General features: G+C 37.6%; 1 protein-coding gene across 2 annotated transcripts in view; it reads right to left on the bottom strand.

Moving 5' to 3' along the window:
• btaf1 (BTAF1 RNA polymerase II, B-TFIID transcription factor-associated) overlaps positions 1 to 22,022 on the bottom strand; it is a 43,204-nt gene that overhangs the window by 7,073 nt on the left and 14,109 nt on the right. The window contains exons 10-32 of one of the 2 annotated variants that reach the window (XM_053502059.1): positions 19,307 to 19,402; positions 18,991 to 19,167; positions 18,721 to 18,861; positions 18,354 to 18,478; positions 17,734 to 17,854; positions 16,455 to 16,559; positions 15,957 to 16,106; positions 11,786 to 11,928; positions 11,471 to 11,645; positions 10,889 to 11,092; positions 9,651 to 10,083; positions 9,303 to 9,487; positions 9,037 to 9,190; positions 8,209 to 8,318; positions 7,901 to 8,102; positions 6,429 to 6,577; positions 4,733 to 4,885; positions 2,553 to 2,674; positions 1,713 to 1,880; positions 1,516 to 1,593; positions 1,299 to 1,428; positions 729 to 870; positions 72 to 202 (exon numbers count right to left, since the gene is read on the bottom strand). In XM_053502059.1, coding sequence (XP_053358034.1) covers positions 72 to 202; positions 729 to 870; positions 1,299 to 1,428; positions 1,516 to 1,593; positions 1,713 to 1,880; positions 2,553 to 2,674; positions 4,733 to 4,885; positions 6,429 to 6,577; positions 7,901 to 8,102; positions 8,209 to 8,318; positions 9,037 to 9,190; positions 9,303 to 9,487; positions 9,651 to 10,083; positions 10,889 to 11,092; positions 11,471 to 11,645; positions 11,786 to 11,928; positions 15,957 to 16,106; positions 16,455 to 16,559; positions 17,734 to 17,854; positions 18,354 to 18,478; positions 18,721 to 18,861; positions 18,991 to 19,167; positions 19,307 to 19,402 — 3,594 coding nt within the window. The remainder of the gene's footprint in view (positions 1 to 71; positions 203 to 728; positions 871 to 1,298; positions 1,429 to 1,515; positions 1,594 to 1,712; positions 1,881 to 2,552; positions 2,675 to 4,732; positions 4,886 to 6,428; positions 6,578 to 7,900; positions 8,103 to 8,208; positions 8,319 to 9,036; positions 9,191 to 9,302; positions 9,488 to 9,650; positions 10,084 to 10,888; positions 11,093 to 11,470; positions 11,646 to 11,785; positions 11,929 to 15,956; positions 16,107 to 16,454; positions 16,560 to 17,733; positions 17,855 to 18,353; positions 18,479 to 18,720; positions 18,862 to 18,990; positions 19,168 to 19,306; positions 19,403 to 22,022) is intronic. The other variant, XM_053502060.1, reaches the window with a different exon arrangement.

Here is a 22,022-nt window from a genome sequence, read left to right as displayed (position 1 = left end):
TTTTACTCTTTGCAGGCCATAAGAGAGTAAAAGTTACTTGCATAAGTAAGTGTACATGCAAATGACAATACCTGTAGGGGACTCAGGTTGCAGTAATAGTCTTGTATAATCTTGGGTGGCAGATCTTGAAGGACATCCTCCTTCATCCTCCTTAGGAGAAAGGGTAGCACCTGCCGATGCAGAGCCTCCATAGCCAAAACCCCTAAGGGACACAAAATATGCTACTATATACCACCAGCACTAAAGGCTCTTACAAACAGTCCAAGACATTTAACAGACCTGATACCATCTGCCCCAAAAGTTTGGTACATTATGCAATAAGGCGCATTTTATATGCACATTTATACATACATACACAAACAGACGACAGACTGTTACATAATTACTGGTACTATAATGCCATTTTATAACATGACAAAATACCTATAATTTTTTTTCTTTTTGGCAAACAACTGAGAGCACAAGAAAAATCAATGTTCAAAATTACGCAACCCACAATGATGCTCTCTTCCAAATAAATCAATTCTAGAAAAATAAACAATCATTTAAGCAAAGTGTAAAAAATGCTCTAAAAGAACAGCAGTTTAACAGTTAGAATCTATCAAAGACATCAACCATCACCTAAACATAGCCCCAGTCTACAGAACAACCAAACAAACATATGAGGTCTTGGCTAAAAGATTAATGACACGCTGTTGAAAACAGAGGAAATAGTAAAAAACCCCTACCTGCTTCCTGCTCACGGGAAGAGCTCTTGGCGTCTCGACTAGCGAGGATGGGCTTCCCGTACCGAGCAGCAAACTGGCGCTCTGTACCCAGAAAGCCTGGCATAAGGAAGTCAAAGAGAGACCACAGCTCCAAAACATTATTCTAAAGAGGAGAAAGGATGAGAGAGAAAGGACAAGAGTTTTTTACTTTCTATCCTAAACACTTTTTCAGAAAACCTTCCTTTGACTGCAAGTTACATTCAATTTCAAATGTATTTATTTCTTAATGTACAATAAGCAAAGGTTGGTTTTCTTGTATGTTACAGTTTTCTATTTATACTGCTTGTGTCTCTGCAAATATAGATATTTAGATGTGTCCTTCAGATGAAGTTTGCCCGCTTGATAATATGCACACACACCACAAATTACGTATTGAATATATAGAAATATGAAACCATGTGTAGATCCTAAATATGGCAGCATGATTGTTTCTTAAAAGGATCCCCAGGTTTGTGCTCCTTGTCGGAGAGCCTTCTATGATTTCTAGCGAAAATGTACACCAAAATAAGCATTTATTTGTTTTACACTGACCTGGATGGGAGTTCCTGAGAGGATAACTCTGTAGTTGGCAGACAGCTGCTTGATAGCTTTGGATAGTTTGGTCTTCCCGTTTTTAATAACATGACCCTCATCAAGGATACAGTAATTAAATTTAATATTCCTGTTAGGATGAGAAAAAACACTGGGCTTAATAGAAGAAAAAGCTGATTCTTTGAAATCAATACATACAGCATGCAAAGGTATTTACCTAAAAAAGTCGATGTCGTTTCGTACTACATCGTATGATGCTACCACAAGGTTGTGCTTTTTTACTTGGTGCTGTAATCTGAAACAGTAAAAGAGATGAGTCAACTAAATAAATTTTTTTTAGCAGACCTCTGCTGTAAGAAATTGCTAATGACTGTCCACAACAACAATCCTGCAGTAGATGGTGAGGAATCCTACCGTGCTCTCTCTGTAGGAGGACCTGTATAGTGCAAAGGGTTCAGGTACTCCTTAGAGCAGAACTTGCCCACTTCATCCACCCAGTGGCCTGTTAAAGTAGGGGGGCACACAACTATGGAGGGCAGAGGACAACAGTCGGCAGCCTTAGTCCTGGCATACTCTTGTGCTCTGCACCAAAAACAAATAAAGGAATGGACATATAAAAAAAAAAAAAAAAAAAAAAAAACAGGAACATTTAAGAAAAAGGGCCATGACTGAAACTAAAATAAATGTAAATTTTTTGGGACACCCTGTATTTATACATCATTTCGTAGTCTAACAACATTAGGCCAGTTCTTGCTTTAATGATCTCATATTTTAATGAGATGTGTAAAAACTAAGTTTATAGTATTACATTTAATTCTGATTTGCTATGCGACAAACTTGTATATAATATGTTACAGCGTGTTTGGGAGGAGATGGACTACAGACTTGATGCGTGTCATGTCAGAGGCAGTGCGCATACTGAACATTTGTGTAATATAAAGTCAATATACATTGTTGGTATTTTTATAAACAAATTTTTTTCAACATGAAGCCTATTTAATTTTGTTTTTCTATGACATGTAGTTATTCAGATATTCATATTTCAAATGATAAAACTAATTATTTTACACAGTGTTCCCCAAAACAATTGACAAGGTAATAAATTACCTGAAACTTTTTAAGTCTGGCCTTTTTTGTTGCTTAGGAACATAATTTTCTTCTGTTATTTATGCTCAAATCACATCACTAATATTCTAAGAAATCTACACCCCTAATCCATAATGTGTCAAACCAATTAAAAGCAGTGAGAATTACCTGAGGTAGTGGTCACCAGCGAGAATGCAGATGGATTGAAGGGTTTTACCCAAACCCATGTCATCACACAGGATTCCATGCAGCTTGTATTTATTTAGGAAGGACAACCAGTTCACTCCATCCTGATGAAGATAGAACAAACTAACATCAAAAAAAAAAAAAAAAAAAAAAAAATTTCCTTGGTCTTACCTGGCAACTTATAGCAATCATTTCCCCCCTTAGTGTCATTCAAAAAAATATGGTCAAATCTGTAGTACTGATATTATATACTGAACTATGTAAACTAGTATAAAAGGGTTCTGAAGTTTCCAGCCAGTGGTCGATGAAACTTTTACTGACTAAAACTATTTTCTACTGTGTGGACATACATTTCACACATACATCCAAACAAAATTCAAGCAGTCCTGTATTACATTACAGCCAGAGCACTACAGTATATATAAAATGGCAAAAAAAATAAATAAATAGAAAGTTCAGAACATGTGGATTATAATCCAATTAAAAGCAATTTCAGAGTAATTGAGGGATCCACAGACACAGAACTCGAAACCTGGATTACAAGCATACTTCGTTCCAGAAGTGGGCTCACATTCATAAATCAAAGCAAATTTTTCCATAAGAAATAATGGAAACTCAAAAATAATTAATACAAAATATAAAGTAAAAATAAAAATAATTAACCTGCACTTTACCTTTAAAAAAAACACCAACAGATAAGTGTTTCAGTTAATGCGCGCAGGTGCTGTGTGAGCGCATACTAACGGAATCACTGCTGTAAAGTAAAACAAACAAATGAACCTGCACTTTACCTTTGAAAAGAATCGGGACAGAGCAGTGTTTCTGTGTAGAGCAGAGAGAGAGCGCGAGTGTGTGTGTGTGTGTGTGCGTGCGTGCAAGGCGAGAGGAGGAGGGAGTGGGGTGTAAAGGCGAGTGTGTCTGTATGTGTGAAGGGGCACAGTGTCAAATTATGCGCTTGCACACACAGGCAGGCTGAGGGAGAGACAGAAAATGTATCTTTAACCTCTCTAACGAGAGTTTCTTTTGCTTTACGCCCATGCGCGCACACAATGTGTTATAAGAAACACTACCGTACATGCGCCCTGTACACACACTTACCCAAAAGATGCTCTACGTGCGCATACACACGTGGTTACAGTGTTATAGTGAACAATACACGCGTGCACTGATGTTAATTATACCAGTAAGAGACACACACTAAGAACCAGTAGGGGAAACGGTTACCCAAAATTTCGCAGCGTGCGCGAGAGAAAAACCATTGGCTCAGTTGTGATCACGAAAAACAAGAAGCGCATGCGTGACACGTGATACTCGGTACTCGTAAACCAAAACTTAGTCGTTTTTCAAGTCAAAATTTATTAAAAATCTTTGAACAGCGATACGCGCAATCCGAGGCATCATTGTATAATCATAACCGAGTTTGACAAGTAATCAAGCATATACAGTATGTAACTAAATTAGGAAGAATGCAGTCCAGTCACATGCCTATTATAAGCCACGAAAGGGCGGCACATAGCATAGAATCAGACTGCTTCCTGAACTCGCTTCTCACTTAAAATGTCTTCCTTCTTTTTAACTGTGTATTGCTCAGTCACCTGTTCAACAAACTTTGTTCTTATCCTCTCTAAATTGTTACTGTACTTTTGCAGGGAGAAGTATCTGCAAAGTTAGCTAGTCCACGAGCAGATCCTTTACTCTACGTATGGTTTCAGTGAGGGCCACGTGAGACGCTTTTGCACTTGTTTGGTATAAATGTAATTTGTCATCAACGCACACACCCTTCTGGCATGCTTTAATTTAAAGGCAAAAGCCATCTGTAATATTGACAGTGGGGATGGAAAGGGGATGAAATGCTGAGTGGCCACAGGTTTAATTGAAATGCAGAAAGAGCAGAGAGCCCATACTTCACCCAGCACTCAGGCAGAGTGGTGCAGCACAGGAGAGCTTTCAGTACACTTGAGCAATATGCAAATGCATACAGAAGAGGCTACATTAACACCCCCACCCCCCCAAAACAAGTCAACAAATACATGCATAAAAAGGCCCCCCCAATTTGAAATACGCCATTATGACACTTTAATTTAAATTCTGTGTTGAATATTTATCATTTGAAAACAGACAGACATTTATAAAGCAAAGGGCAAGATTACAAAACCACCTACCTGCTGATATTTCCTGAGTTCTGCTTTAATAGGGACAGGGATTGTGTAATTCTCCAACTTCCTGCTATCCAACAACTGCTCCAAAAAGTGACGCTCTCTCGCCTTCTGACGAATTAGCTCATCTGACATGGTGGGTGGGTTAGGGATGCCAGCCTATAAAGGAGACATCAATAAGAAAATAAGCACTACATTACTCTCTTTGCATGCAAAGCAGAGTAGAATAAAACAGCCTTTTTTTGCAAAGTTGTATAACATCCATTTATTCACTTGCATCATACAAACATATTCCCTGCATGAATGTGCGTATTTGGTTAACAATGTAAATGAGTTGTATATATAAGGCACAAATTCCAACCAAGCCCATACTGTGCCTCATGTGGACAGTTAATAACGCTTATAAAAACAAATGTCAGATTCAGGCATTTTAGTTATATTTACTGTGTTTAAAAAATTCACATCTGCAGCATGTAGGCCATATGTTACCCCTCAGTGGTATGGTCCATGCTTATCTCAATTGGTTTCATTCCAGTTTCAAATTAACCCTAGCATAGTTTGTCTGCAGTGAAGAAAAAAGAAAAAAAAAAGAAAGGAAAAGAAAAAACCCTGCTAACATGCATTTGCATGCTGTACGTGTAATTTTGTTGACGCAAACTGCTGAGGCAAGGGACAGAAATGTACCACAGGCCGAATGTTTTAACCAAGTGAGAAAATCAGAAGACGATTCTGGATTCATGAATGTTGATACTTCGATACTGGTTCTGTCAGCCAGTGGCACCAAACTTTTGTATCTAAAGAAAATAGTAAAACTATAATAAAGTTTGACATCGCAGATGGCCTACCTATTTTGTGAGATACAGAATTTATTTTGGGGTGAATCATAGGTTTGGGAAATTGCAGTTTTCGATTTGATTCATTTAGGTGGCCGGCAGGGATAATCATGTACACACTGCGAGTACCTTTTTTAAAATCTTATTCTTTTAAAATGATTTGTTTTTTTTTTGCGCATACTATAAAATATAATCATGCCTGAATAGCACTTTTTATTGTGCGAATTGTCAAGCAGCTACATTTTTTTAAGGTTTTGAAAGAATGCTATGTAACTTGTGTTGTTTAAACATTCATCTCCTACAAAGCGCTAATCTTTTTTTTCCTAATCCTATAAATAAATTTTTTGTTCTATACTCAAGTCAAAATGGTTTTGCACCAACCATAAAGAAAAAGAAAAAAAACAAAAAAAAAAACAAGACGCACAACACGAAGTAATCTCATAAAATTAGAGTATTTTTGCAAGCACTTTGCAAACGGTTCAAGCTCTTTAATTCTTCTGCAAAAAGCTGTGGTACAATTTTAAGGAATCCGTCAATTTTAAACCATTTAACAGTTGTAAGATCTTGACTCAAGTCTGACCCAAACAGAATCGAACTACAAACGATAGATTAAACTAATTGAATCGCACACCTCGAGTAAGCACTGTCACCTAACGCCTAATCTTGTCTCCAGACTTCGTGCGTGCAATTAGTAAGCCTTCTTCAGGTAATCTGGTTTCCTTCAGCATTCCATATATGGTGTACATATAATTAGATGTGCGAGTGTGCTTGTGCGCTCAAATGGGTTGGCACTCTATCCAGCTTGTACCCTGCCTTGGGCTAGGTTGTAGGCACTGTTGTTCATAGAATATGCAATGAGAAGTACGCACCTCCAGAGGCAGCAGGCGTATGAGCGTGGCAAAACACTGCGTGGCCATGAAGCGCACACTGTCACTAGGATCACTCATGCGGCCCAGCACAGGAACGACCAACAGCACAATGTAGGGTATGATGTCCACATCCAGCTGCTCCATCACACCTGAGAGCTATAGTGAAGGACCAACAACACTTACGCTGTATTATGAAGAAATACAGTAACCATTTACTGCTTCAGACTTACAAGTACAGCACCATCTGTTGAATTTTTAAATGAACTAATGATTTTTTTCAAGGTAAACTTTTTGTTACCTCAAGCTTAGCCAAATACACCTGTGAAAACTCCATTAAAATTTGTTCAGTAGTTTGTATGTAATGCGTGCATAAATGAGCAAACAAAAATTCCCAAAACCGTCTCGATTGGTTATATAAATTCAATTTTATTTGTAAGGCGCTTTCAACAATCGACATTGTCGCAAAGCAGCTTTACACAAATCAAAATAATTATTTGAGTTTGTACGAGATGTAAACGTGTATAAATCAAAATAATAAGACTGCCCCTGATGAGCAAGACGAGGACGACAGCGGCAAGGAAAAAACTCCCCGAGATGGTAATAGGAAGAAACCTTTAGGGGAACCACACTCAACAGGAAAACCATCGTCATTTGGGTGAAACATAGCAGTGATCGATCTGCATTCATACAATGTTACTAATTGTTAGGGTTGGGTACCTAAAACCGATGCCAATATGGCACCAGTACCTACCGGACCTAAACAGAACGCGAATTTCGGTGCCACTTAAATGCCTGAACTGTCGATTGAAATATTTGTTCTCTGGATTCAGATATTTTTGTAGATTAAAAGAACACGTTAAATCTAATGAACCATTGGAGGGTACACGGAATAAACTTAAAAGCAGAGGGATGCACCGTGATTGACAGCTTGCACTATCGGTGTGGATGACCCCAGCCTCAGTCATACCAACAGTAGCAAAAGGAAGTCCACAGATTATGATGACGACAGCAGCCTTTTCGCAGGTTAGTAGTAGGCTAATGTAATGTTAATTACAAAATGCAAATCTTGCATTCATGCTAACAAATGGTCAAACACTAATGTAACATAGATTCTGTTTATAATTATGGCTTTCCAGCTAGTACTACAACAGTACTTATATATTCATATATACTTTAAACTTTTAAGATATTGTTCAATTTTAAGCATTAAATTTTTTGTTCAACAAAATTGTGTTTGAGTCATCCACCATTATTTTGTGGCTTTTGTAAAGTATCGGTTCGGGCACCGTTTTCGTTTTAAAAGTATCGATTTGGCACCGGTATCGAAAAAAAACCAAAAAAAAAAACGATACCCAACCCTACTCATTGTATGTCGCCCAAATAATTTTTTGCAAAGATCTTAAAACGTACAGAAACGCCAACTTCACAATTTTATGTTTTACACACACACGCACGCACACACAGAAGGATACAGGCCATTGCCTCAATGGCTCCCTCCTGCTTGGTGCTGTCATCAATCGCCCCCAACCATGGTAGCACCTGCTCCAGGAAGCATTCCATGGTTTCCATAGTAGCGATTTTACTGAACACACCAAAACAGCGAGCAGCCATGTGACGCACAGATGTGTATGGGTGCTGGAGACATGCACAAAGCAGAGGCAGCTGCTCCAACAGCTAGAAAAAGACATACATTTCATTTAACCAAGAGTTAGTGTATAGATTTAATTATGTTATTGAATTAGAGTATAAACAGGTTTATGGGTATAGAATGTGCACCTACCAGAGATATAAGCTCCTGAGCCATGGCTCCTGTGCTGACCTCCAAAACCTGTAGAGAATTGACCAGCTCCTGAGCTACCATGTCACCTTTCTCCAAGAGCTGCCTGGAATCTACAATAAAGGCATGTTTAAATACAGTTATACCTTACACTAGGGCTGCATGATATTAGGAAAATATGCGATATGCAATATTGTTGAATATTGCGATAACTACATTTCTTGCTATATAACATTTCCTTAGAGAAATGCATTTTTTATTATAGCCCATTTAAAAAAAATCATTTATATATGCAATGATCATACTAAAATTAACAGGTAATATATATTCGTCTGATGTAATTAAATCTAATTCAGGCTTAAAAGAAACTATATGTCAAGGAAGTTGCAAATATTTAGACTTTAAAAGACTATGAATGACTTAAAACTCTCAGCAGATATTTTGATTTCTTGTTTGCTGTTACCATAGACCTGCCAACACAATATGAATTACTTTCAAACATTAATTTTTATTAACGTGTAACCATACCATGAGCATCTTTTAAACAAAATATTTCCTTTGGCTTGCCTGTTTTTTTTTTTTTTTATAAATATTAAACAAAAATTAAATAAGAAAATACTATTAAGTTTAAAGATAAGTGGGTATTAAGATAGTAAGGGCCCATCTGATTGGTCAAATTTGGACACAAATGCTTGGCACATAAATTTTATTTATCGCAACTCTTTGCGATACAGATATCGTATACCATTATCGCGATAACGATAATTTTTCAATATATCGTGCAGCCCTACCTTACACCCTATTACTTTACCAGCCATTAAGGACACCTACCACAACCTAGTATGTCTCCCAGAGCCTTCAGCGGACCAATCATAGACTCCCAAAGACAGGGCAAATCCTTGACGAGACCAGGCCCAAAGTGCCTAGCGATGGTCATCATTGAGAACTCTGCACCTCTCCTCTGGACAAGGATTGGCTTCTTGCTCTAGGAAAGTAAAAAAATTTTTTTTAATCAAAGCCTTGCAACCTATATATTACCCAGCAAAAAATTTACAGTAGTCATAATATCAGAGCACAGAAGATTAAACCCCACCAACCTCATCAGTTTCTGTGGAGATGGAGGTGCCTGGGGAAAGATCATTGGGTGACGTTTTTTGCAATTTGGGGGCAGGGCCTCTCTTGCTGGTGATGGCAAAAGCTGCTCTCTGATGTCGGTAAAGGGTGATGATGCCCTTTGTTTTATTCACCATGTGATGCATGCCATCTTTCTCTGATATATTTGCTACAAGAAAAAACAAAAAACAAAAAAAAAACTAATTTTTTTATTTATTGCCATAATTAACCAAAAATAACTTTTTTTTTGTTTTTTTTTTTACAGGTCCTTCAAAAGGTAGGTAAAAATCAAAATACAAATCACTATAGTTGAAAAATCTAATTGTTCTTACTTTTACAGCCATCCTGTGTTGGAGGCATGTGTGGCGGAACAGGGCACTCTGCATTGGGTGTGAGAACGGGGTCCACACACACAGAGCTGCAAAGGTTTTTAATAATTTTTGAATTGGGGCAAGGCGTGCGGCCTGTGCAGAGCTGGAGCAGGCGGGCTATGCTGGAGGCAGCATACCCCTGCACCAGTGTGTTCTCCTCCTTCTTAACAGCCTCCATAAGTGGGCGCACCAAAGGGTTTAGCTTTTCAGGCAGTGCTGCCAGGCCCACCACAGCACATGCTGCAAAAGTATGCACACGTAGATGCATCTGCTGCCACTCAGCACTGGTCTCTGCCACTGTAGAGCACGCCTGCTGCCGCTTACTCTCCAATGACTGCAGCTGCCGAGATTTCAAGTTTAATGATGCTGTGGCCTCAGAAAAGATGGTGGTCACCTGAAGGGGGGCAGGGGGTGGGAAGGACAAGCAAGGTCATCAAGAAATTGTGTAAGAAGACACAAGACACATATACATATACACATATATATATATATATATATATATATATATATATATATATATATATATATATATATATATATATATATATATATATATATATATATCTCACACACACACATATATACACACACACTGAATGGCTCAAAAAAAATCTCAAAAAAAGGCCCGACTGGACTTTCTTTACACTATGCCAGCTTCTACAACTATATTCAAGTTGAAAGTCAGTTTTTGTTATTCAATATTAACACTAAATAAGATTATTTTTTAAAGAACTTTTAAAACTAAAATTGAATGAACAGAATAAAACAAACTTCCACACAAGAGTACAAGTATAACATTTGACAAACAAGAGTTTTACACTGTAAATTTTCTCCAGATAGTACAAATGTGTGTTTCTTATTAGTGTCCTCCTATTCTGCATCTTGTATAAATGACTTGATTCAAACAATTATTAAAAAGAAATGTAAGTTTTGTTCCAACATCAGGATTTACTTCATGCAGTTTATTTAGACATTGATTCCATTCTGGACATTGATCCCAAATTCTTAAAATCGTAAAAATTAGGGTTATTTTTTGGGGGGGGTCGGTTTTGTCTACTTGCTACTATAGACATTTTAATTACTGGTAGGAATGGAGATTGGTGAATGGTGGCCGTTACATGGCGCACTGTGATAAAAGATTTTTTTTTTTTGGCTTACGGCCGCATTACAGCCATACCGATGATCTGGACAACACTAACCAAGTCGTTGGCCTGATCGATTGTGAAGACATTGCAGTTGATTTTTTCCCTCACATCGATATGTGCGTCAGCAAGGAGAGCGATGAGCTGTTTGCATTCATTCTGCATGCGTGTAAAGGGGATGGCGATTTCATCGTAGTACAAATGTTCGGACAGAATGGCCAGCAGACGAGGCTGGACCACACTGGACACCATCTCGCACTCCTACAAAGAAACAGAAAAACCTGATTTAAACGTACACAACCTACAGTGCAATCTTGTCCGTTTCTTGTTAATGTTATCAAATGATAAACGAATTGTGATGGAGATAATTATTGGTGGGGGGAAAAACAAGGCTAATAGTTCATATGCATCTCACATTTATACAATTAGTATTATATTGCCTAGAAACTATAAGTAACAATGATTTGGGAGTTTAGGAATTTAAAGGGGAGAAAAAAAAGGCAAGTAGTTAAACTGATTGTTGTAAGCTTCTGAAATCCATGAGGAAATCTTTAGAGGTAGAATAACATTACATCCAAACACTCAAATGTCCAAAATGTCAATTATTCCTAATCAAGGAAAGACCATTGCCCCTTTTACCTTCTGTAAGGATGCCCATTCACACAGCACTATGGACACAGCAATTCGCTGAAGAGCCGACTTAGAGTTGAGATGGAAGAGGAGAAGCTGAGCCAGTGACTCTGCCGGTCGAATTTCTTGAGTAGAGTTATTTAATCGAGGGTCACAGATACAGTTGCACAGCGCTCCCAGCAGTCTGGAATAACAAATCACTGCTACAATGAGGCAAGAAGTAGCAACTTTTTAAAATTCATCCAAACCCACAGAAAAAGGAAATAAAGAGCCAAAAGGTAGAGGGGAAAAAAGATGCACTAAAAACAAAACAAAAAAACATACTTGGCAGCCATGAGCCTGGCACGAGTCACTACATAGTCTCTCGAGGCTGGGTCTTCAGTGATCGTGTCGGCTCCTCCGATATACTCTTGCACAATCTCCTTCACCTGCTGTCCACCCTGCCGAGACTTCCCACTCGCCTTTTCCTTAACACAAATACACACAGTCAGCTCTACTAGCATTAGACTAATGATCAATTTGGCAAATATGGCTTTAAAAGCTTAAACAGAAATGCTACTGATGATGGAAAGGTGCATAAAAAAAATTATTTAAAGTGGTGGTTGCCAAAAGTAATTTATTTTACGTATTTATATTTTCCCCAGATTTTCATTTGACTTAAAATTTAACGTGAGCTAGTATTCATTTTATTCATTTGTAGCCCAAGCATCACTTAATGGTCGATCACTGTACATGATTGTTTTATCGGGACCCTAATGCTTTTCTGATAAATCAAAATAATTAACCCTTAGTAGTCGGTGGACCCGGTGGCGGGCACACGTGCATTTTTTTTTCTGGTAACGTGAAAGGAGTTTAAAATGCTCCGCCATGCTTGATCATACACAAGCGTAATACATCATTTGAATCTGTAAAGGGTCTACTTTTATTCATGTATACTCACAATATCCACAAAACATTGTGCTTTTGTGAAATAAAGGAAATAAACAGGGTGCGCTTTTAGCCTCGGTCTTCGCGAAAATCTTTTTGAAACACATCACTAAAATGAACTAAAACTCTGCAAATACTGCACAGACACACATGGGAAATATCTATAGAAAGCTTAAAGGGTCTTCTTTTAAATGATGCATGTCACATTGGAAACTAATATCAGTTTATGTAATCTGTATGAAACCAAGGAGAAGCACAGAATTTCTGTCGCACTTCATTATCTGCTAATGACCCGAGGCAGGACACGCCCACACGCCATTTACATGGAGAAAACACAGATTCAGTGAGTTTTTCTGCATGTTTGGAAGATGGCGCTCGCTACAGAATGTTCTGGAAGCTTCAAAATGTTCGGGACAGTGAGAAGGGGGTTTACATTTTCCTCAGAAGAAGATTGTGTGACTGACGCATTTTGAAGAGAGAATAGATCCAGCAGAAGACATTCAAGCAAGCTGCTATGACAGTGGGTAAGTTATTAAGTCTTATACAACTCCTATTCTGATAATATTAAACTAATATTAGTATTATTAATATTTTCTTCACTTTAGCTAGCTTTTGTTAGCTTATGTGGCACACTGGCTTTCAATGCCATTTACATAATTTAGTGTAGCATGTAGATAACACTGCCAACATGTTGGCTTATGTAGCAAACTTTCCTGGTGGCTAAGCTAATGTCTTATGGAATTTACAGATGTTTGTAAATGTTCTAATGTATTTCACCTTGTTTTGGATAGCTTTAGATTATGGTTGCTAATATATATATTTGGCTTCGTTTTGGTTAGCTTATAACACTGCTATTGGTAATGTTATTTAGCACAAACAAGGTAGCTCCAGTTGGCTAAAATACTGCCTTATGTAGCTAAGAGATGTTTATGAATATTTCTGTGGTGTACATGTATATAATGCCTTTTGTTAAGCTTCTATTTACAAATACCTGCTTAAGTGAAAATGTTTAGAATGTGTTAAATGTGTGTAAAGCATGCCAAGTGGATGGTGTTTGCTAATGTCTCGGGTGTAAATGTTTGAGAGTCACTACATGGTCTATGGTCCACCAACATATTTGTCCAGTCTATTGCCCATCAACAAATACAGAGGGGCACAAAAATGTATATACACTTTCACAATTGTTATCTATGGCCTTTTTTAAAACTCAGATTGAATAATGGCAGCAGTGTGTAGTATTATCTTTCCTTTAAAAATGTCAGGTGTATCATCATTGATGCGGTCACGTGACCTACAGAAGAGAGGTGTATATTTTTCATATTGAAGTGAGGATAAATTTTTTGGGCAACTCTGTATATATTGTGTCCATACCTATTAATTGCACTTCCATTTACTCTGAACGGGGGTCAGTTCTTTATACGTCGCTTGACACATCCGAGATGAGATCATCGTGCTAATTACGATCCGGCTAAGTCGGTTCTTCAAGCACACCTGTTGTTGATGATCAGTAGTTGTCTAGGATTACTGCGCGTTCATTTAAAAGGCGATATGCATCAACAGCAGAAACACTGATCACAAGCCCTCCGATTGGTTGACGAAATGGAAAAAGAGCGGCTCAATTTTTTTTTTGTAACACGTGCTATGCGCTGAAATGCCCCACTGCCATGGAGTGCTCCCCCCCAACATAATCGGTATTAAACATTATATTAGAACATAAATTCATGGTTTACAAATTACATTAGACAATAAAATAAAATAAGCAATATAAAAATAAATATGTTGTATATAAAAAAAATTGAAATATATATATTTTTCAAATACATGTATACTTTTATATTGTTTATTTTATAATAAAATTAGTTTCATCCAAGTTTTCATTATAATTTTTTTGTATTTATATTATATATAAATATTTATTAGCATATTTATGACAAACCCCTAAAAAAAAAAAAATGTGTCACAAAATAAACATTATACAAGAGTTTGTATTAATGGTCTTGACAGCTGTTTATTATAATAGTAATATATTTGATAATAATAAACCTATGAATTTATGATAGATAGATACACACTTTTCTTTTCCCACGCGAGTCAGTCGTGCTCTTTAACCAATCAGATGTGACCGCACCATTTTAACTAATCACAACCCGCCAGGAGCGCAGCCTAAATCCTGTTTACATGAAATAAACCTGCTTCCGAGCAGGTTCAAGCTTACAGACATGTTGCTATGACAACAAATGCGAAAAGCGCATTGAAGAACAAAACAATCCAAGTTAAGGACAAATCCACAACAATCAAATCCAGATAACAGAGTTAGCGACGTACGAAGAACGGAGCCCAGTACATGCTAACATTTTTTTATTTGTTTGTTTTTAGGAATGTGTCTGCATCACCCTTGCCTTCACCAGCACCTCACATCAGGACACGCAAGCGCCATTCAGATGGACCTGTATTTGTGAAGTGGATGGACGCACGAGAAGTATCTGTCTGTTCTACCATCCATTCTGCTTATACAGTAGACATGGTGAAGATCAGGGTGAAATCACAAGGTACATGGACTACAAAGACATTTCCATGTCCTGCACTGTTGACTGTGTACAACCAGTACATGGGGGGCGTTGATCTCAGCTATGTAATCAGCTATTACAGTACTACACTGCACAGCACAAAACAATGAAGTGGTACAGAACGATTTTTCTATACTTCTTGGACATTGCTGCCACCAACGCTTACCTACATGTGTGTTTTGCACATTTTTTATTTTTTATCTTGCACTGTTTTACCCTGAATGTCAGTCTTTTTTTCAGTATTTTAATTTTGTACTGTGCCTTTTGCAGTTTTACACTGCATGTATGTTTTTGCACATTTTATTTTCTACACTGTTTTTGGTTTGCACCAATTTACCCTGAATATTGTTTGCACTTTTTATTTTAGCATTTTATTTAAACTGTTCCTGGAATTTTTGCAAGTGAATCTTAAGTTATTCTAAATAAACCACAAACAAAGAAATGTGTTTCTGTCCTCAAATTATTTTCTCGTAACACTTTCCTCTGTCCCATACCTGACTGAAAGAGGTAAATACAGCTCATTATGCAGGTCTTTGTCTTCTCTGGTGTGAATTACAGCATTACTGAATGTATTGTTTTCTGTAAATAAGTGAGCGAGATGATTGTCACATCATTTTGAAGTAAAACCTCTACACTACAAGATCCAGGTCACAAAAATCTTGTAAAGAAATGTGTTTTGTGGTCTTATTTCAGTGACTTATTTTTAGTTGTTTTCAAAAATCACGCATAACCATTTTTTTTCTCCAATATGCAAACATGTACATACATGCTGCTCATACATTATTGTTGCGCAGTTTGTGCTGAATAAAATATCAGACTTTAGACATTTATATGTTTATAAGTAAATGTAAAATACATGAATGTCAGGACATGTCAGAATCTCTTCAGGACTCCAAAACACCTTCAGACTCCTAAGGGTTTATATGGTGTAAAATCATCAAGAGAATAGCAGTTCATGAAATAATCAACCACAAAACAGATCAGATGTGCCTTGAACTCACCTTGGATCGAGCCTTAACCTCCAATAACATGTTGAGGTCAATGGGAATGTGAGGTGCTTGCATCATCAAACAGAGCCAGGCACCCATCCATGGACAGCTGGCTGCTACAACATATTGCTGAGGGACCTGCTTTAACAGCTCGACCCAGACCTTGACCACAAAAAGTAAAATTTACTTTTACTAGGTAATTTCATTTATCTGCAATATTTCTTTTACTGCAATATGTCTTTATTTTTACTTGTACAGTATATTTTACCAGTTAACTTTATTATCTACCGTATTACCTTTTATTTATATTTATTTTTATGTTTAAGTTTTTATTTTAAGGTCATTGGTAGTCGAAAAAGCATTTTACTGCATATCGTACTGTGTATGACTGTGTACGTGACAAATAAAATTAGAATTTTGAATTTGAAAAAAAGGCATCAATTTAGCATATTATAGGACACAAAACATGTTACCAAAAACAAGAGTGGGTGTGTCCGCTGCATTACACACCTTCTGGATAAGATCGAGGATTTCCTGGTTACTCTCGAGAATGCACGACTGAAATATGTGCCTGAGCATGTCTTGCAGGATGGGGTTTAACCACATAGCACAGCTCTGAGGAAGTACACAAAGCAAACGTAACTCCACTTGCATAAAAAAAAAAACTGGAGGAAAACTTAGAAAATCTGCAATATGTGGTATGCAATCAGCTCAAACATACACCCTTTTTCATAAATGTTAACATTTTAATGACATCAAGTCAAGCTTTGATTTTTTTTCCCAGAATATTTCTAAACAGTTTTGTGTGATGGGTTTTAAGCACTGTTTTGTGGGATATTTTCTGGGATTATGTGGGATATGTGATCTGACAGGTTTTATTATACACCACTTAACAGTATTGTAAAATTTTTGAAGAATAGCAAAAAAATTTTTATTTGTCCATGGGTATGTCTGAAGGCAAAAGGAACATTTACAAAGAAGTGAGGTATATCTGAATGGAAGAAAGACAGTTTCTATGGATTGATAAAAGGGCAAAAGTTAGGTTACATATCCAATGTCTAATAAAGGCAAAATGCTAAGTAGAATGAGCTTCTATAATTCTGCATGACTGAAATGCAAAATTTAATACAGTCGACCCTCGAAATTCGCAAACTTCATGAATTTTTACAAAAAAACACAGTGTCAAAAAAATATGCCTCTAAATGCCTATATTTATAGTTTAAACCCTAAATATGGCTCCAAATATGCTCCCAAAACACTTTCAAACTCAGCTCAATACATCACCCTTAAAAAAAAAATTATATATATATATATATATATAAAAAAAAATTATATATATATATAAAAATTTTAAAGGGTAATCCATAATTGTAATGCATGCAAGTGCTTTTTCTTTGGTATAAGGAGGGTAAATACATTTCATCATTCCAAGCCACGTTTTCCTCTACGGTTGCTTTGTGTTGTCTCTACAAAAAAATAAAATTAAATAAACACACAACCATTATAATTTTGCTGAATTTACGTTAGTGTTTGTACAAAATTATATTGTAATTGTTTTTAATAATTGTGTTAAAACAGAAAGAAAAAGAAAATCCAAATTGTCACGGAAGGATAGATGTTTGCAGTTTTCAAGAAATTGCAAGGGTTCCCACAAACAATTATTAGTTTGGTTCTAAAGAAAAATCCGTGACTGACTGCACCGCGACTTTGCCGGGGGTCGACTGCACCTCTCTTCAAAGAGTTCAGCATTCTTTATGAAGCTACATTATACATTTTACACTCATCTTACCTGATCAGCCTTGGACAGCAAAGTGAAAAGCGTCTCTAAGGCAGCACGTCGAACAGAAGCAATAGTGTGCCTAAGAAATGGCCACACTCGAGGAACCAAAATGGTCAGGGACTGCTGCATGCTGGGTGTGATAAAAGTTTGTTAGGCAGTACCACTTTAAAATATCTAATATAAACCCTGAGTAGACAGCAGAGGACAGAGCACATAATTACAAACAAAAGGATTGGGAACTATTGGCAGAGACACAGCATTATAAGGTACCACGTCATGCAAGTGTATATAAAAAGTTCCATAGACTAAATAATATCCTGTTGTTATTTAATGTGCTCATGTCTGATCTGCCCACTTAAATAAAGAGAGAAAGTGGTTAAAGTTCAGCAAAATTTTCCGGTAGTAGTACTGTTAGGACCTTGAGCAACTCCTTAAGCCCTCTACTCCTTACCTTAACTTTAACGTGATTCAATAAACAGCCAAAATCAATAGCATAATTTCTTCAAGGTGACTTAAACCATTAATCTGAGCAAAGACTTATAAATGCACAGATGCTACATTTAACAAAATTTTTATTCAAGTTGTTAGAGTTCAAACACACAAGTGCTAAAGTGGGCTTGCAGTCTTACCTGCACTGAAGGACCTGAGGGTATGTGAGCAGGGACGATAGTAAAGTCATGATGCTGTTTGTAGAGGCTGTGAGGTCATCAAGCTCCAGAAGAGCATCCCACAGTGTGTTCACTATAAAAGGTACCTGCAAGATTCAAACAAATGGCAGTATATAATTAAACAGGGCTAATTAACTAAAGAACTAGTCTTACTAATAAACATAATACTATACCACATAGTGTAAGATAATGTAAGATATACAAAAAGATGGAAAGAACACATTATTTGCTAGCCTGGGTAAGACACTTAACGCTGCAAGAATTACCATGGCATTTAGTATTATTTTTGTATTATATTATTTTGGGATGAACACATTTATGGTCTGACCTTAGCAGGCTGAAGCTGCACCAGTCCCTCCACTACAGGGATAAGAGCAGCAGCTGCTACTGCACGCACATCGTCATCCAGATCCTGGAGACCCTCTGTGATGGCAGGAAGTACTCGAGGAAGCAGTTGTGAAATAAGATCCTGTGTGTTAATGAGAATTGACAGTCAAGTTAAAAACTGAAATTATAGTCACAGTTTTATTAAAAATGTTCCACAAAAACATCCACTGACCCGCACAAAGCCACACCCAGAAATATATGCTCTTCTTACCTGTCGGATAGCGAGGGCATATTTGATGCCCAACAGCCCGCCGTGCCGAACCTCCCACTGATCCTCTGTAAGCAGCTTCAACAAAACGTCCACTGTCATGGTAACACCACATTCAGTCATGTGCTTCAAGGCCACGCCCAGTGTCTGTGCACAAGTTTCTCTGACTGGAGCAACAACCTAATAGGGGACCAAAATAGTAAAAACCAGAAGAGCCCGCTTTAACACAAAAAAGGAAGGAAGTCCGAAAGTTGCAGTTGGGATAAAAAAAAAAATAAAATAAAAAAAATTCCATTAGGTCACAAGAAGGGTGTTTTACCTCATCAGACACAAAGTCTCCAAAGCGGTCAAGAGCAAAGACGCACAGAAGTCTGATGACCAGGTCCTCCAACCAGTCTTGATGCTGCTGGGCTAACTAAGAAAGCAAGTTTAGAAATTAATACATGAAAACAGGTTAAAATGCGGACAGGGTAGCTCATGGTGGACTACGGATCAGAAGCTCCCAGGTTTATTTAAAAAAATAAAATACCCACACACCACCACTAGGCTGCCACTGTTGGCCCCCAACTGCTCAGGTTATAACAAAATGCATGCAAGTCGTTCTGGATAAGGGCGTCTTCCAAATTACATACTGTAAATGCTATTTTGCAGTCACCAGATACAAAAATAAATAAAAACCTGTCAGATCTCTGTGTAATCACACTGTATATGGTAAAAAAATAAAAAATCCTAGAAACAATACTTTCCAATTCTTAGTGTTTTATGATTATGACAATATTAGAAGGGCACCTCACTTTTGCATGGGATATTTGCATGACCCACTTTTGTGTTAATAATAAAACAAAAATTGTCCAGAATTCTAAGAAAGTCCAAAAAGGTTCAAAATCCTCAATCTCCCATACCAGATTCAGCCTGAACACACATGACTTATGACAAGTTATTATATTCTATTGAATTTATTCTCAACTTGTACAGGTAGTCCCCGACTTACAAACGATTCCCGTTATGGGAGCACGTTTGTAAGTCCGATTTGTTCTCAAGTCCAACAAAGTGAGTCTTTTACGCCCTCGACACCAATAATACAGCCAATTTTCATCATCGTGCTTCCGGATTGATTCTTTGAAACTGCTGAGACAGACTAATTTTTCCCAGAACCCCAATATATAATGCAAACACATTACATATCCTGGAATTTAGACATTCTCATACACTGAAATTTTTTTCTAAAATTGTAAATATTGGTACCTGACAAACTGCAGTGCCTATTTTTTGTACAATACTTGTGAGCTACTTCTGTGATTGAACTGGAAGTAGAACTGCAGTCTGTATCTGCGGAAATCCATAACTCAGATGTTTGAGAGTCAGGCACTACGTTTACAATAACAATAAAGCCTCTAGAGACTCTATACTGAGACATGTGAAATTAGCTAGACCTTTAGGGGCGCCAGCGGCAGTGGTTAGGTGTATCCCGGGAGCCAGAGCACCGGACATAGCAGGTAATCTTAGGGCTCTAGGACAGCATAGGTTCTCCAAGATAGTGGTACATGCTGGAGCTAATGATATACGCCTTCGTCAGTCAGAGGTTAGTAAGAATAACTTTATAGAGGTGTTTAAATTAGCGAAGGCGATGTCCGATCGAGTAGTATGCTCTGGTCCCATTCCAATGAGACGTGGTGACATAACTTACAGCAGGTTATGGTCGCTGAACCGCTGGATGTCCAGGTGGTGCTCCGAAAACAACGTGGGCTTCATTGATAATTGGAAGACCTTTGAGGGCAAAGCTGGCCTGTTAGGGCGGGACGGTGTCTATCCCACTCGGGAAGGTGCTGCTCTCATTTCTTGTAGTATAGCTCATAGTCTTAGAAAAGGCCTAGTTAATCGGTGACAATCCAGAGCCCAGGCCAGGGAGCAGACAGACAGGCTAAACCAACCGTCTGCTAGCTGCATAGAGTCGTCACTCAGGGTTCACTCTATTGAGACTGTGTCTGTTCCCCGAGCTAAAATCAAATTTAGAAAGACTCAGAAAGTCTGTTTTAGTAATTTAATTAACATAAAGACCACAAACTTGGATCAGACTGAATGCGCAGCCGGCACCTCTGATCTGAAGCTAGGACTGTTAAATATTAGATCTCTCGCATCTAAAGCAGTTATAGTTAATGAAATTATCACAGATCAGGAGTTTGATATACTCTGTTTAACAGAAACCTGGATTAAACAGGACGAGTATGTAGCTCTAAATGAAGCTAGTCCTCCTGGATACAGCTACATACACCAGCCTCGGTTAACTGGTAGAGGGGGAGGTGTCGCAGTTATTCACAATGATAATTTGACTATTGTACAAAAACACGGACACAAATTTAATTCATTTGAAATTCTTTATAGTAACATAAGTGTATTTAACTATATTAAGTCAGCTCAGTCGATCCCGCTAATTGTCATTTACAGACCTCCAGGGCCGTACTCGGAATTTCTTAGTGAATTTGCAGATTTCCTTTCAAATCTAGTCGTTTCTGTAGACAAAGTGTTAATTGCTGGAGATTTTAATATTCATTTTGAAAACCCAGAAGACCCTCTGAGAACTGCATTTATGTCTATACTGGATTCTGGTATGAGTAAATCAGTGTGTAGTAGGACCCACTCATAAAGCAGGTCACACTTTAGATTTAATAATATTATTTGGATTAAGTATAAGAAATTTATTCACAATACCACTATCTGAAGTTATCTCAGATCACTATCTTGTCTCAATTCAAGTGTGTCACAATAATAATGTACACACAGCGCCGCGCTACCGTATGAAACGTACATTCACATCAACTACCAAACAGAGTTTTATCAGTAATCTCCCAGAGTTCCCAACTTCGATTAGATCACCGTCTGACCCCACAGAACTGGATCAGGCGACTGAATATTTAGAGTCGACATTTCGCTATACCTTAGATAATGTAGCTCCAGTCAAAAGAAAAATTATTAGAGATAAGAAACTTGCTCCCTGGTATAACGATCACACGCGCACTTTAAAACAGACCGCTCGG

This window comes from Clarias gariepinus, chromosome 8, assembly GCF_024256425.1.
Source record: "Clarias gariepinus isolate MV-2021 ecotype Netherlands chromosome 8, CGAR_prim_01v2, whole genome shotgun sequence".
NCBI classification, from domain to species: domain Eukaryota; kingdom Metazoa; phylum Chordata; class Actinopteri; order Siluriformes; family Clariidae; genus Clarias; species Clarias gariepinus.
Note: the sequence above shows the minus strand (reverse complement) of the source record. Positions and strands in the feature narration are given on the sequence as shown.